This window comes from Trachypithecus francoisi, unplaced genomic scaffold (genome assembly GCF_009764315.1).
Source record: "Trachypithecus francoisi isolate TF-2019V2 unplaced genomic scaffold, Tfra_2.0 Lachesis_group15, whole genome shotgun sequence".
NCBI lineage: Eukaryota > Metazoa > Chordata > Mammalia > Primates > Cercopithecidae > Trachypithecus > Trachypithecus francoisi.
In genome coordinates, this window is record NW_022681460.1 from 15,599,551 (window position 1) to 15,615,229 (window position 15,679).

At 36.5% G+C, this 15,679-nt stretch overlaps 1 protein-coding gene across 4 annotated transcripts in view; it reads right to left on the reverse strand.

The window, feature by feature from the left end:
- Positions 1-680: 680 nt before the first annotated feature.
- FRK (fyn related Src family tyrosine kinase) overlaps positions 681-15,679 on the reverse strand; it is a 120,069-nt gene continuing 105,070 nt past the window's right edge. For all 4 annotated transcript variants that reach the window (XM_033234353.1, XM_033234352.1, XM_033234355.1 and 1 more), the window contains 4 exons: positions 13,877-14,035; positions 3,392-3,573; positions 2,180-2,345; positions 681-1,779 (listed from right to left, as the gene is read on the reverse strand). In XM_033234353.1, coding sequence (XP_033090244.1) covers positions 1,568-1,779; positions 2,180-2,345; positions 3,392-3,573; positions 13,877-14,035 — 719 coding nt within the window. In that variant the 3' untranslated portion in view covers positions 681-1,567. The remainder of the gene's footprint in view (positions 1,780-2,179; positions 2,346-3,391; positions 3,574-13,876; positions 14,036-15,679) is intronic.

The following is a 15,679-nucleotide window of genomic DNA, read 5'->3' on the forward strand; positions in this document are numbered from 1 at the left end:
GCTGAAGAGGATATGGAGAAATAAGAACACTTTTACACTGTTGGTGGGATTGTAAATCAGTTCAACCATTGTGGAGGACAGTCTAGCAATTCCTCAAGGATCTAGAACTAAAAATGCCATTTGACCCAGCAATTCCATTACTGGGTATATACCCAAAGGATTATAAATCATTCTACTATAAAGACACATGCACATGCATGTTTACTGCAGCACTATTCACAATAGAAAAGACTTGGAACCAACCCAAATGCCCATCAATGATAGACTGGATAAAGAAAATGTGGCACATATATATAATGGAATACTATGCAGCCATAAAAAAGGGTGAGCTCATGTCATTTGCAGGGACATGGATGAAGCTGGAAACAATCATTCTCAGCAAACTAACACAAGAACAGAAAACCAAACACTGCATGTTCTCACTCATAAGTGGGAGCTGAACAATGAGAACACATGGACACAGGGAGGGGAACATCACACACTGGGGCCTGTCAGGGGATGGAGGGCTAGGGGAGGAACAGCACTAGGAGAAATACCTAATGTAGATGACGGGTTGATGGGTGCAGCAAACCACCATGGCGCGAGTATACCTATGTAACAAAACTGCACTTTCTGCACATGCACCCCAGAACTTAAACTATAATAAAAAGTAAAAAATAAAAATAAATAAAACTCTGATCTGTAGGCCAAAGGGTATTTCTTTTTCTTTATTAATTACTCAGAAGTCTAGGCCACAGCAATCCTACTGTTCTCCTCTCATTTTCCTAAACTATTTTGATACTTATTTTTCAGACTTTACAGGCTATTAGATATTTCTCACATTTCCATAGATAATAACTCATTAGCTTTGCAACCTGATTCTCAATATTAAGAGATTAAAACTAATGTATATGACTCTCAGTTGACATATACTGAAGTATAGGAAAATTCCATCATTTCCTTCTGCAAAATGAAAAAGATTTTAATTCATTTTCTCAACAGCTGCATCATTTTTTTATGCATAGAAAAAAATGTGCAATTACTCCAAGTACAATCAAGTCATTTAACATGGCTTTACCATCATTGTAGTTACAGCATATTTTAAAAGAGAAAAAAAATCTCAAAGCACAGGTCTTGCTGTGCAGCAAAGCAATCAAATTCCTTTATAATAACAGCCTGATGGGATTCAGCAATCTGAGGAATAATGAGTAACCACTCTAATCAGTAAACAGGAAGATGCTACAACAGTCACTGAGTAAAAACTGACTATCATCTGTTGATTCTCTTGATCGGCATTTCAAACAATAAATTGAAATGTAAGTATCTCTTAAGAAGAAAAATAACGTTGTTTAGTGTGCTTAATTTTACCAGGCAGTGAGGAAATTATATATCACCTTGATTGTCTTGCAGTGTTGCCCAGTCAATAAAATGCACAAATAATCTTTTTTATAATACATGGCCAACTTTATCCTATCACTTGAATACGTCAGGATAAACTGATTGTGGAGTTGGTTGATAACATTGTACTTTGGAACTGACTATTTGAATTTGTTTTGCTACTTTATTATTTGATATTCTTCTCCAGTGTTCATCTTATGAAGTTATTTGCATCTGAATATGAAGAGTCTGTTTCAAAATAGTCCTCAAGTTTCCAATGCAGTGTCTCAAATGTAGGTCGTTCCTTAGGCTCTGCATTCCAGCACTCCAACATGATGTTGTAAAATTGCTGTGGACAATTGGATGGTTGGGGAAGTCTATAGTTTTGAGCCAACATCTGGATTACCTGGGCACCTGTCATACCTAGAAAATACAGAACGGAAACAATAACAACAACAAAAAAAACCAAGTTAAAGCTCAGAGTCTTAAACTTATAGCCATTTATACTCTAGGTTACTAAGTAAGTCAATTTCCTTGGCAAAGCTTTGAGGTCTACCATCCCCTTCCCAGGTTACACAGATTAAACTAAGTCCTGCAGCAAGTGATGTCTATAAGACTGCAATTCACTAGCAAAGGAGAGGGAAGTAATAAACCACCTCATTAATGCAAATTATCATCATCAAATTTTATCTATCAAGCTCCCGCAGGTACTTGGTATGGTCAGCCTCATAACTCTGCCCTCTAAGTCTGGGAGAAGCAGTTAAAGTCACACCTAAGTAAGTGACCTGCAGCAGAAAGGTCCACTTCAGAATTAATTACTCACCACTGTAAGGCATTTTGCCATAAGTAATGATTTCATAAAGAAGGATTCCAAATGACCACACATCGGACTTAATGCTGAATTTATTAGTACGAATGGCTTCGGGTGCAGTCCACTTCACTGGCAGCTTTATTTCGTGTTTAGATTCATAGATGTCTTCATTATCTACCTGTTAATGCATTAAGGAATCCAGGCCAAGTTAAAGCAATTTTTTTTGCTACCCTCATTCATCTATAATCTGCTTCAGATGAAAATTTAGAGAAAAAGGATTCAAAATGAGCTTAGTTCAATTGACAATCACATTAGCAAATTCTGAATCTGGTATACAAGACTGAAAAATATGTGGGAAGTCATTAATAAAATATTATTTAAGAGCCTACTATGTGCCAAGAATAGCACTGAAAGAAACACTCTACTACATTTGGAGAATTAATACATGATTCTGGCTTCACATCCGATCCTGAGAGAAAAAAAAAGGAAGCGAAGTCTGTCTATTGTTTGATTTACTGATGATACTGAAAAGCCACTGACTTTGATAATTACCATGTAACCACTTGCTAATAATGAAAAGTAGGATCTAAGTGTTTTAAATTAATATATAAACTCACTGGGGTACTAATTAATTTACAAAAAGAAAAAAAATGATGAATTCATGAAGATTAAAAGAGAATCATTTATTTTTTGTTTCATGCCCTGTATCCATATTTTTAGGGTACAATATGGAAATTTCAAATTAATTTAAGAGAAAAACACCTAATATTACATCTCCTATAGAGTATCTTTCAGACTGAGGTAAAAATTGGGAAATCAAAAAGCCAATGATTGCTGAAGAATTCTGGTGGCATGCAAATTAGTCTGGCATACAGTGAGTAATGGTGGTTAGGTTAACGCTGCACAAAGTGTACAGCTTTTGTAAAGGAAATATAGGCGAACAGAGGTGACTGGTACTAACTGAAAAATAGATCATTAATTCAACTATATACTTAAGTACATACTTTCCAATCTGGTTGGTCACTGTTTTCTCTATTTTGTTTCTCCTTGATAAAGAAATAGGAATGTGCAGGCAGTTTGTAAGGTTTTGGACTATTGAAGTAGTTTATGGACTACAGAACTTGGAGAAACATTGTTTTAAAGAATAACAGTATATCTATTGGTTTACTAACTGTTAGACTTTTGACCTATTACGAAAACTAATTAAAACAAAACCAAATCCACCTTAAAAACTCTGGCAAGTCCAAAATCTGCTACTTTGTAGATATTATGTTCACCAACAAGAACATTTCTGGCAGCCAGATCTCTGTGAATGTAGTTCCGAGACTCCAGATAGGCCATTCCAGAGGCAACCTGTGCCGCTATGTCTACCTGTTGAGTCAGATGGATTTTTGACCCAGCATCACCTAAGCAAAAAGAGAAAAGTAAGAAAGTTACTTTAGAGAACATTTGAACTATAAAGTGAATTCTGAGAATTTTCAATGAATGAGCTATCAGTGAGATTAGGTACAATGACACTGATCTGTTGAGCTATATATTATATTATATATATATATATATATATATTATATATATATATATATTATATATATCATTAACACAACTTAGTTTGCTGTGAAAGGTTAATAAGGCAACAATTTTTTCAGAGTCCAAACATATTCCAAGGCCCTCTCTTCCTCAAATGAGTATTACAAGTAACAAGTCATCGCATGATTCAAACATGGCTACAATTATCTGAGACTGTGGCTATTTTGCCTTTTTTCTTTTTTTAATTTTATTTATCTTTTATTTTAAGTTCAGGGGTTCATTTCCAGGTTTATTATATAGGTCAACTTGTGTCATGGGGGATTATTGCACAGATTATTTTGTCACCCAGGTATTAAGCTTAGTACCCATTAGTTATTTGTCCTGATCTTTTCCTTCCTCCCCACCTTCACCCTCTCATAGGACCCAGTATGTGTTGTTCCCCTCTGTGTGGGTGAACATAGCTCTCACTTATAAGTGAGAACATGTGGTATTTGGTTTTCTGATCCTGCATTAGTTTGCTAAGGATAATGGCCTCCAGCTCCATCCACGTTGCTGCAAAGGACATGATTTCATTTTTTATGGCTGCATAGTATTCCATGGTGTATACGTACCACATTTTCTTTATCCATTCTACCACTGATGGGCATTTAGGTTAATTCCATGTCTTTGCTATTGTGAATGGTGCTGCAAGAAACATACATGTGTATGTGTTTTTATGATAAAACAATGTATATTCCTTTGGGTATATATCCAGTAATGGGATTGCTGGGTCAAATGGTAGGTCTGTTTTTAGATATTTGAGGAATCGCTGCACTGTCTTCCACAATGATTAAACTAATGTACACCCCTACCAACAGTGTACAAGCATTCCTTTCTCTCTACAACCTTGCCAGCATCTGTTATTTTTTGACTTTTTAATGGCCATTCTGGCTGGTGAGAGATGGTATCTCATTGTGGTTTTGATTTGCATTTGTCTAATGATAAGTGCTGTTGAGCATTTTTTCCCACATGATTTCAATACCATATGTCACTGACTAATTTCTTCACGGAAATTATTACTTAACTGCTACTGAATTTCTTTCAAGCATTGCATACTTTGTTTTAGTCATTGTGCCAATAAAACAATACTAACTTTTATGGCTGAGCCAATGAAAATTTCTCATTCTTCCATCATATTGTTTTTAAAAACTAACTCACTAATACAAATGAAAGGTCGTCTATCCATAGTTATAAAGTATGTATATTACATTTGTACCACCAAGCTTGTTACATTTTTTTTTCTCTGCCTTAATCTGTTATTCTTAGAATAGGTTGCTCATCTCTCCAGACATGGACATACCTTCAATAGGCAAAGTTTCTCCTACTGGGAATTTTTTATAACTAAGTATTAAAAAATTTATATAGTACAATCAGTTTGATTATTATTAGTAGAGGGGGGTCGGCATTATTTTGTGGTGACTGACTCTTTGTATTTGCATTTGACTTACCTATTTTGTATTTGTACACAAAATAATACTGACTCCTTCTACTTTGAAATGGGGTGAGTCATCCCTGGGTAGGATTTAGCTGCCATACTGTTGACAGATGTTTTCAGATGTCTGGAGAATTAAAATAATGTCACATCAACTCAAACTAATATTACTCTTATATATCCCTGTCTGAATAAGCTGAATACTACACAAAGTCCATTAGACTCATGGTCAAAAGCATAGACACAAGCCCTGACTTGAGAGGCAGCTGTATGCATTACAGGGGTCAGGAAATCTGGTTTGAAGCTTGAGGGCCAGACTTTCAATCAAGGATATGCCTGATATTTCTTTGTGACCTTGGGCAAGCAGCTTAACATTCCTATGCATCAGTTTCCTCATCTGTACAATGATAATAGTAACTACTTTATGGCATTTCTTGTTAAAATGAAAATTAAAATGAATTAATTCATGTAAAGCACTTAAAGCAGTGCTTGGCACCTAGAAAGAACTCAGTGGATCCTATCTGTTATTATCATTGCTCCTATCTAATCAAGATAAAACATAGAACTTGCTAAGTTAGAGATACACATGAATTACCCATGTGGAAATGACTGAAGGAAGACAAGCTATGGGTCTGGAACTCAGGGGAGAATATGCAGCAAGAGATATAGATTTAAGAATCATAAGTTATAAGTGGGAGTTAAAACAGTAAAAGTGGGTGAGATTGCTAGGAAATGACAGAGAAACACCAATATTGAAGGTGGGCAGAGGAAGATAAACCTACAAGAAAACTGTGAAGAATCAGCCAAAAGAATATGAGAAGAAAACCACTAGAGAAACTTGTAACATGTCAAAGGTTTTGAGAAAGAGAAAATGCCGTCATAGTCAAATTCCACAAATAAGTCCACGAAGAAAAGGACTAAGACATTTGTCAAATATAATAAGGGAGTCCCTGGTGATCTTGGATATAGGAAGAGCAGTTTGACTGGAGATCAGGTGGGTATAAGGATTTGAGGGCTAAATACGAGTGGAGGACATGGAGACAGAAGAAGGAGTTGGCAAATTCCAAAATCCTAATCAAGAAGGAAGACAAGAAGGTTCTGGTAGAGGTAAACATAAAGTAATGGGAAAGCAATTATCATAAAATTTGGGATAGTGAGGGGTTGTAATTGATAAAGTATTCAGGGGGTTTCTAGGGTGCTGGCCACATTCTAGTGCTTGATCTGGGCAGTGACTGAATGGTTGCTTATTTGTTTGCTTTACAATTACATGTTAAATGATATTGTATGATTATGTGTTTTCTACATATATGCTATTTTTAATAAAAAATGAAATAAACAGAGCCAAAAGAATTTTTAAGGGAAACACTTAAGCAGTGTATGTGTACATATATATTTATTTTTTTAAGGCAAGTAGCATATCTCAATAAGTTGTGAGGTGAAATTAACTGCTTACCAATCCTTTTGTCCTGTCTTTTATCCCTGAGCACAGACAGAAGATTACATTTCCCATCTCCCTTAGAGTTAAGTTGAGCCCTGTCACTAGTTCTGGGCAATGCAATGTGTGCAGAAATGATGAACATCACTTACAAGCCTGGGTGTTAAAATCTCCCACATCTTTATGGCTAGAGGGATGCATTTCAAAATGGTAGAGCCACATGAGTCTAAATCCCTGTATTATCCTTTAGAGAAAGTCACCTAGCAGAGCAGTCTGGCCCATATCAAACAAAAAAAAAAACAAAAAAAAAACCATTGTTTTGTATTAAGTCATAGAGAGTTTTGAATTCTATATTATAGCAGATGACATTATGCAGTCTAATACAAGATAGAAGCATGAAAATAAATTATAACTTAGTATGCAGCATAATGGCAAAACATTGCTGCTATGATAGCCAAAATAGCTAGGCCTTTTGATATCAAATTCACTCAATAAGAAAAGAAATGTATGGAAATTAAGACAAGCTGGTTACTAACCGTGAGTTATGTGGTATCTTCTAAAATGGCTCCCAGTTATCTGTACCTCCTGATATTCAAGCCTTTGTGAAAGCCTCTTCTACTAATTGTGGCCTGGACCTAGTGACTCATGTTTAACAACAGAATATGGCAGAAGTAGGTGGGATATCACTTCCAAGATTAAATTAGAAGAGGCTGTGACTTTGCCTTACTGATAATCTCCACCCTGTTGTTCTCTCGCTTGCTCACTCTAATAAAGCAAGCTGCTATGTTGCAAGCTGCCAAATGGAAAGGTCCGTGTAGCAAGGAGCAAAGGGCATCTTGCAGCCAACAACCAGAAAGGAATTGATTTCCTCAGTCCAACAGCCCAGGAGGAAACGACTCCTGCCAAGAGTCAAATGAATGAGTTAAGAAGTGGATTTACCTCCATCAGAGCCTTCAGATGACTGGGTACTTGTCAACACCCTGACTGCAGCCTTGTAAGAGGCCCTGAACTAGGTGACCCAGCTAAGCTACACCTAGATTCCTAACCACAGAAACTGTGAGATAATAAACATTTGCTGCTTTAAGCCACTAAGTTTTGTGGTACTGTTTTGTGCAGCAATAGACAACTAATACAGATTGATGTTACGAAGATAACATCAGTGCTATGAATATAGTTAAAAACATGAACTATGAAGCCAAACTCCCGACTTGGATGAGTTACCTAATCTCTCCATACCTGTTTCTTCAACTGTGAAGTGGGACTACTAATACTTACCTCATAAGGTGGTTAGATAAATGAATGAAGTTCCCTTGTAAGTTGTATTCCTAGGAATTTTATTCCCTTTGTAGCAATTGTGAATGGGAGTTTGCTCATGATTTGGCTCTCTATTTGTCTATTACTGGTGTATAGGAATGCTTGTGATTTTTGCACATTGATTTTGTATCCTGAGACTTTGCTGAAGTTGTTTATCAGCTTAAGGAGTTTCTGGGCTGAGATGATGGGGTTTTCTAAATATACAATCATGTCATCTGCAAACAGAGAAAATATGACTTCCTCTCTTCCTATTTGAATACCCTTTATTTCTTTCTCTTGCCTGATTGTCCTGGCCAGAACTATGTGGAATAGGAGTGGTGAGAGAGGGCATCCTTGTCTTGTGCCAGTTTTCAAAGGGAATGCTTCCAGCTTTTGCCCATTCGGTATGATATTGGCTGTGGGTTTGTCATAAACAACTCTTATTATTTTGACATACATTCTGTCGATACCTAGTTTATTGAGTGTTAAGGACCTCTTTAAGGAGAACTACAAACCACTGCTCAAGGAAATAAGAGAGGACACAGACAAACGGAAAAATATTTCATGTTCATGGATAGAAAGAATCAATATTGTGAAAATGGCCATACTGCCCAGGTAATTTGTAGATTCAATGCTATTGCCATCAAGCTACCATTGACTTTCTTCACAGAATTAGAAAAAACTACTTTAAATTTCATATGGAACCAAAAAAGAACCCACATAGCCAAGACAATCCTAAGCAAAAAGAACAAAGCTGGAGGCATCATGCTACCTGACTTCAAACTATACTACGAGGTTACAGTAACCAAAACAGCATGGTAGTGGTACCAAAATAGATGTATAGACCAATGGAACAGAACAGAGGCCTCAGAAATAAAACCTTACATCTACAACTATCTGATCTTTGACAAACCTTACAAAAACAATCAATGGGGAAAGGATTCCCCATTTAATAAATGCTGTTGGGAAAACTGGCTAGTCATATGCAGAAAACTGAAACGGGACCCCTTCCTTACGCCTTACACAAAAATTAACTCATGATAGATTAAAGATTTAAACATAAGACCTAAAGCCATAAAAACCCTGAAGAAAACCTAGGCAATACCATTCAGGACATAGGCATGGGCAAAGACTTCATGACTAAAACACCAAAAGCAATGGCAACAAAAGCCCAAATTGACAAATGGGATCTAATTAAACTGAAGAGCTTCTGCACAGCAAAAGAAACTACCATCAGAGTGAACAGGGAACCTACAGAATGGGAGAAAATTTTTGCAATCTATTCACCTGACAAAGGGCTAATACCAAGAATCTACAAGGAACTTAAACAAATTTACAAGAAAAAAAAAAAACCTCATCAAAAAGTGGGCAAAGGATATGAACAGACACTTTTCAAAAGAAGGCATTTTTGCAGCCAACAAATATATGAAAAAAAGCTCATCCTCACTGATCATTAGAGAAATCCAAATCAAAACCACAATGAGATAGCATGTCACGTCAGTTAGAATGGGATATTAAAAAGTCAGGAAACAACAGATGCTGGACAGGATGTGGAAAAATAGGAATGCTTTTACATTGTTGGTGGGGGTATAAACTAGTTCAACCATTATGGAGGACAGTGTGGCAATTCCTCAAGGATCTAGAACTAGAAATACCATTTGACCCAGCAATCCCACTGCTGGGTATACACCCAAAGGATTATAAATCATTCTACTATAAAGACGCATGCACATGCATGTTTATTGCGGTACTATTCACGACAGCAAAGACTTGGAACCAACCCAAATGCCCATCAATGTTAGACTGGATAAAGAAAATGTGGCACATATACACCATGGAATACTATGCAGCCATAAAAAAGAATGAGTTCATGTCCTTTGCAGGAACACGGATGAAACTGGAAACCATTACTCTCAGCAAACTAACACAAGAACAGAAAACCGAACACCGCATGTTCTCACTCATAAGTGAGAATTGAAGAGTAAGAACACATGGGTACAGGGAGGGGAACATCACACACTGGGGCCTGTCGGGGGGTGGTGAGCAAGGGGAGGGATAGCATTAGGAGAAATATCTAATGTAGATGACAGGTTGATGGGAGCAGCAAACCACCATGGCACATAGACACCTATGTAACAAACCTGCACATTCTGCACATGTATCCCAGAATTTTAAGTATAATTTTAAAAAATAAAAGTAATTGAAAACAAAGAAAAATGAATTAATATTTATAAAAGACTTAGAAATTGCCTGTCACAAAGTACTACAGTGTTTTTTTTTAAAAAAAAAAAAAAGTATATATATGATCCTCTCCTATCACTATCTTGTATAGTTCATTTCCAGTCAATCACCTAATTTAATACTCTAACAACTATATGAGTAAGTATTGCAATTATTCTCGCCCATTTCATGGGGATTCCTATTACTCAAAGGAATAGGTAATAAGTTGTCTGATAGATAATAGATGTTCTAAAAGTATTTACTGGGGAAAAAACAAGTCAAACTAAACTTTTATAAAATGGAGCTATTTATCCTCTTTAAATTGTAATAAGATGTATCTGTCATTAATTACTCTCAATACTAAAGTTTTTTTACAGATCTCTCTCATTTTGCAGAAATGTATTACAAAAATTATCCAGCCAAGCTTAGAAACTACAAAAATGGTTATATAGAAAAAATATGTATGTTATTTCAGCTATCACATATGACATCTAATTTTATTACAGTGGACAGAAAAAGGTTTGCACTGATAGGCATAATACTGGAGGAAATTGAGTGACACACATTTCCTACTTTGAAGGGTGCAGTAACCTCAGTACTGCCTAAGTAAACCTCAACACATACTTTTCATACAACCAACAGAGGTCAAAACTGATGTAAAAGTTCACAAATCTATGATAATTTACATTTGCAGCAAGAAAATATTTTCAAATATATTCCATTACTCAAGAATCTTTCAGCTTAATAATATTCATTATGATGGGCTGCTTAAGAGTGGCACATCCATTTTTAAGATCGCTTTATTGAATGTGAACGCTCTTGATTGGGGAAGGAGCTGTCTGCAGTGAGCACATGTTCATTACTCCTCCTGGCTGCTAAGCATCATCCTCACAAATGAAGGCACTGGTAAACTTGACCCTAATGGTGGCCTAACCCTGAAGTTGATAGGGTTCATACTTAGCCCCGAGTAAACCACATTATCAAGCCACAAAAATCCTCAATGCCAAAGGAGTTGGCCACGTACCAAGTGGAACTTTTCAAGCTGATATCAAGAGTCTCAAAACAAGCTTGACTCCAAGTCCCAATCTTGTTAGGTTCAAGATGGTCCCAACTTAATCTGTTTATTCAATACCTAATTAGTACATACTTTCTTATGTGCCAGACACTGCTCTAACTCTGAAACAAAGAAAACACTATCTGCCTGTGTTGAGTTATATTCAGAGGATACTAAAAACAAGTCAGATAAATAAGATACACAGTATAAGATGCTTAACAGCCAAGAAGATAAAATAAAAAACAAGGGAAAAGGAATACTTTAAGAGTCAGTAGAAAGAGATTAAATTTTAAAATTCAGAGGGTGACCAGTGAAGCACTCACCAAGATGGAAACATCTAAGTAGAGATTTTGAGGAAATTAGAAGTGAGCATGTGGATAAATGTCAAAACAACAAAAACATTCAGGCAGAGGAAATAACAAGTGAGGCAAAAGCATGCTCAGAGGGTAGGAAAAATAGCAAAGAGGGCTAGTGTGGCTGACACACACTGAGCAAGAAGAAGGTTGTGGAAGATGAGATCAGAGAGGGAACAGAGAGCCAGGCCATGCAGGACTTCATGAGTTACACATGCTTTGATTTACATTTTAACTGTATCTCTCCAGCTGTTGTGTTGAGAAGAAACTGAAGGCGACAAGAACCAGAAGATGAAGACCAGCAGGGAGCTACTGCAGAATTCAGGAGAGAGGCAATGGCAGCCTGGATCAGGGTAGGAACATTGAGGAGAGGTAAAATCCTCTATATATTTTGAAGGCCAGCCAATGGGATTTTGCTAGCAGGTTAGTGATGGAACATGAAAAGTAGAGACGATACCAAGGTATTAGGCCTGAGTGTTGATATGGTCAAAGAAGGAAAGACTGCAAGAGTAGCAGATTACTGGGGAGAATACAGGGAGATCAGTTTGGGGCATGTCATCTTGAGATGTCTAATAGACATTTCTACTATAGTAGAAATTAGGGCTGTTCACAAACAATGATTTTTTCCTCCTTTCAAGCACTTTACAGAATTGTACTTCCCTACCCTCTTTGACTTGATTTGTCCAAATGGAAAGGGAACAGAATTATCTTTGTCACTACTGGTCAGAAGCTTTAAGAATCAGGGTGAGATTAGTCTCATCCCCTTTCTCTGCCAGGGTGATCAAAAGAACTGAGCCACCAGCCAATATATTTTGCAATGTAGCATGGATAAGAAATAAACATGTGTGTTAAGCCCTTGGGGATTTGGAGACTGTTAGTTATTGCAGCATATTTACATTATGCAGACTGATACAATATTCAAGTGGAGACGTTAAGAAGGCAGTTGGGTATGATTCTCAAGTAAAGGGGGAATAAAATTTGGAGAACTGTCAGGACACAAAAAAATTAAACAATGAGATTAGATGAAATTAATAAGGGAACTAGTGATGTTGTGAACAGTCTTGGAGAACTCCAAGATACTGAGAGGTCTGGGAATGAAGGAAATCACATAGGTTGAAAAGAATCACCAAGAAGGGAAGGAGGAAATGCCATTGAGTGAAGTGTCCTGAAAGCCAAATGAAGGAAATATTTCCAAGAGGAGAAAGCGTCTATTGAATTAAATGCTGTCGGTAGATCTGAGGATGGGGAATAGGCCATTAGATGTAATTATGTGAATACTATTAGGGACCTTTATAAAGCATTTTTTGCTAGATATGACCCAAGATGACGTTTGCACTTTGTCCTCCTGGGAATAAGGCAAAAGGGGTTATTAATAGCTGAGTTTAATCTTTCTATGGTGGGTAACATATTCTGATGCTGTTAAATTCAATATTTTTCTGCAATGAAGCTGAGTATATTTCTGTTTTTAATGGCATTCAACAGGCCTTATTATGTTCTTTGTTCTTCTTATCTTGTTTTATAGTTTAATGTTACCAGCTTCACAAGGCATCCTGAAATCAGAGGATATTCTTATGTTTCTGAAATCTTTGTTTCATCATTCTCACATCCCTTTACCTCTATACATTCTATCATTCCCACCCTGACATTTCAAGAAATTATAGAAGTCTCCTTTTCAAGCTTTAATTATTCATCAGTACTTGATCTCACCGTCTTTGAACATCTCATTTTAATGTTCATTATACTGTATTGTGGTTTACTAAATTATCCATTTGTAATAAACATCAAAATTTCACAATGCCCTTCAGTCTTCTCTGACTACAGGAAACAAATAGAGAAATAAAGCAATAGTATATTTCTGCTTTTTTGCCTGACAATTCTTATGTTGCCTAGCAGTGGAAGTATTTTAAACAGCAACAAGTACAATGTTGTCAACTACTGGCAAAGAAAATAAACATAGGATACATCCCTCCCTTTTGCCCCAAATGTATTCCATGTCCCCGAATTCTGTGCCATAGAAAATATTGGTCCATAACTGATAATGTTCAATTAGTGTAGGAAATAAAGCATCATGCAAAACATCCATTCTTTAATTTCCCACGTTACATTCAATTACTCTAATATATCTGTTGTGAAAAATTTTCTCTTCCACTGCACAAGTATTTTCCACCTTTTGAGTATACAGTATATAACCTATTAAATAGTAGCTGAGCCATTCAATGTTAAGACATTCATTCTCACAGACATACACATAGTAAATATCCTTTGGGTTACAGAAGGCTTGCTAAATTGACATTTATAGGACTAGCTAAACTAAATTCCTCTTTTTTTTTATTCCTTTTATTAAGTCTTTGCTTACTTTGGAGATATTCTTGCAGACTTCCATGTCTCATCAACTCTGTAATAATATAAATTGGATCTTCTAAAGTGCAAACAGCATAAAGCTGGATAAGCTTTGGATGTCTTAGGTTCTTCATTATCTGTGCCTCCCTCAGGAAGTCACGTGGATCCATTGAACCTGAAACAAGAAGAGGCAGGAATCACTTTATGTTCCTGAGGCATTCCTATCCTCACAGCAGCCTGGTGGGAATCATCAAGATTGCCTCCTGCTTCTCAGTAGAGTAAGAGCATCAGTGTCACAAATCTTCAGAGTTATCAAGAAGAGAATCCGTTCAGCCAGAGCAACCTAATAACTGGATGTGTTGGTGCATCAGGAGTATACGGTTTATATGTTATGACCTGTAGGTGAGGAGAGGTAGATTCAGGTCTACATGAAAAATGAAGGAAAAAGGAGAGACTGATAATCTAACTGATAAAACAAGGTATCTTAACACAAAAGGAAAACATTCTATTAACATGAGCACTGAAGGTCACTGAATATTTAATTACTGCAGCCAGAGACTGATAGCTGCCCTGTCCTTGGTGCCCACTGTGGGAACAGCTGGAAAAAACCTAAAACAGTGACATTCTGCCATAATTTTATCTTTAATTCTGTAGGAACATAGTGTGTAGGCCAAGTGGAAAACATCCAAGACCATCCCCAAAAGTTAATGGGGTTTTTTTTCACCTGTTTTATATGTTCAACTTGAAACTGATATTTAATATTTTCTCCTGTACTATCTGCTTCCACAGTCAGAGCCTTAATAGCATGGCTATTGGAGAAGAGACAATATTAAGGCCTATTTAGAAGACTTGTCTGCAATTAAATTATATTTTAATGGCTCCACTCTGACTCACCATGCAAGGTGTCAAGTAGTTGCCATCAAATAAAATCTAAGAGGAGGAAGATTACCTGGAGTTTACATTTCACCAGTAATTTTAAAATATTTTCTTTTAGAATATGATGTTTCAGAGGCATTACTGTAATTAAAGGAATATTGTTATTTCACATCTTAGTATTCACTATGAATGATGCAAATATGGTTTCCATTGATGCTCCAAGTGACTACTACATTCATCATCCTCTTGATGTTGAAGACTTTATAACTGAAATTTAAACCCAGGCATGGATAAACTTTGACATTCTAAGACAACACTGTGACTTGTTTATTAATGTGAAGTTGAGTTAGTTACATGTCACCTGCACATCATTTCACATAAAACATTTGAGCAGTCTCCCCTTTGAGAACCCAGAAGTTCAGACCTGGACTGATCAGACTCTGCATTCTAGACAAATCTCAGCTCTCTGCCACTAGCGCTCTGTGTGATCTTGAACAAGTTATCAAACCTCTCTAAACTTCAGTTTCTTCATCTGTAAAACATGGCTAATAATTTTACTGACATCATAAGATCATTAACAAGATAACAGCAATGCCTGCACGTATGTGTTCAGTGACTGTTGATTATTATTTATATTATCACTGATAATGCATAGTCTCGGAAAAACCAAACAGACCAGCTGTAAGTATATTTCACAGGCTAAGGAAGAAAAGGGACAAGGACTTAAAGAGAGAGAATAGGAGAAAATGGCTGATTCTCTTTTCCGTTACATGTTTCTGAGCTCCATCAACTCCATCTCTACCACTGGTTTACTCCACACAGTCAAATAGGATTAAAGTTTGGAATCATAGTTGCAAAATGGAGCTGAGAATAAGAGACACCTAAACCATAATAAAGGACTTTGTTCTTGATTGTTACAACTAGTTTGGCCTATGGTCAAATG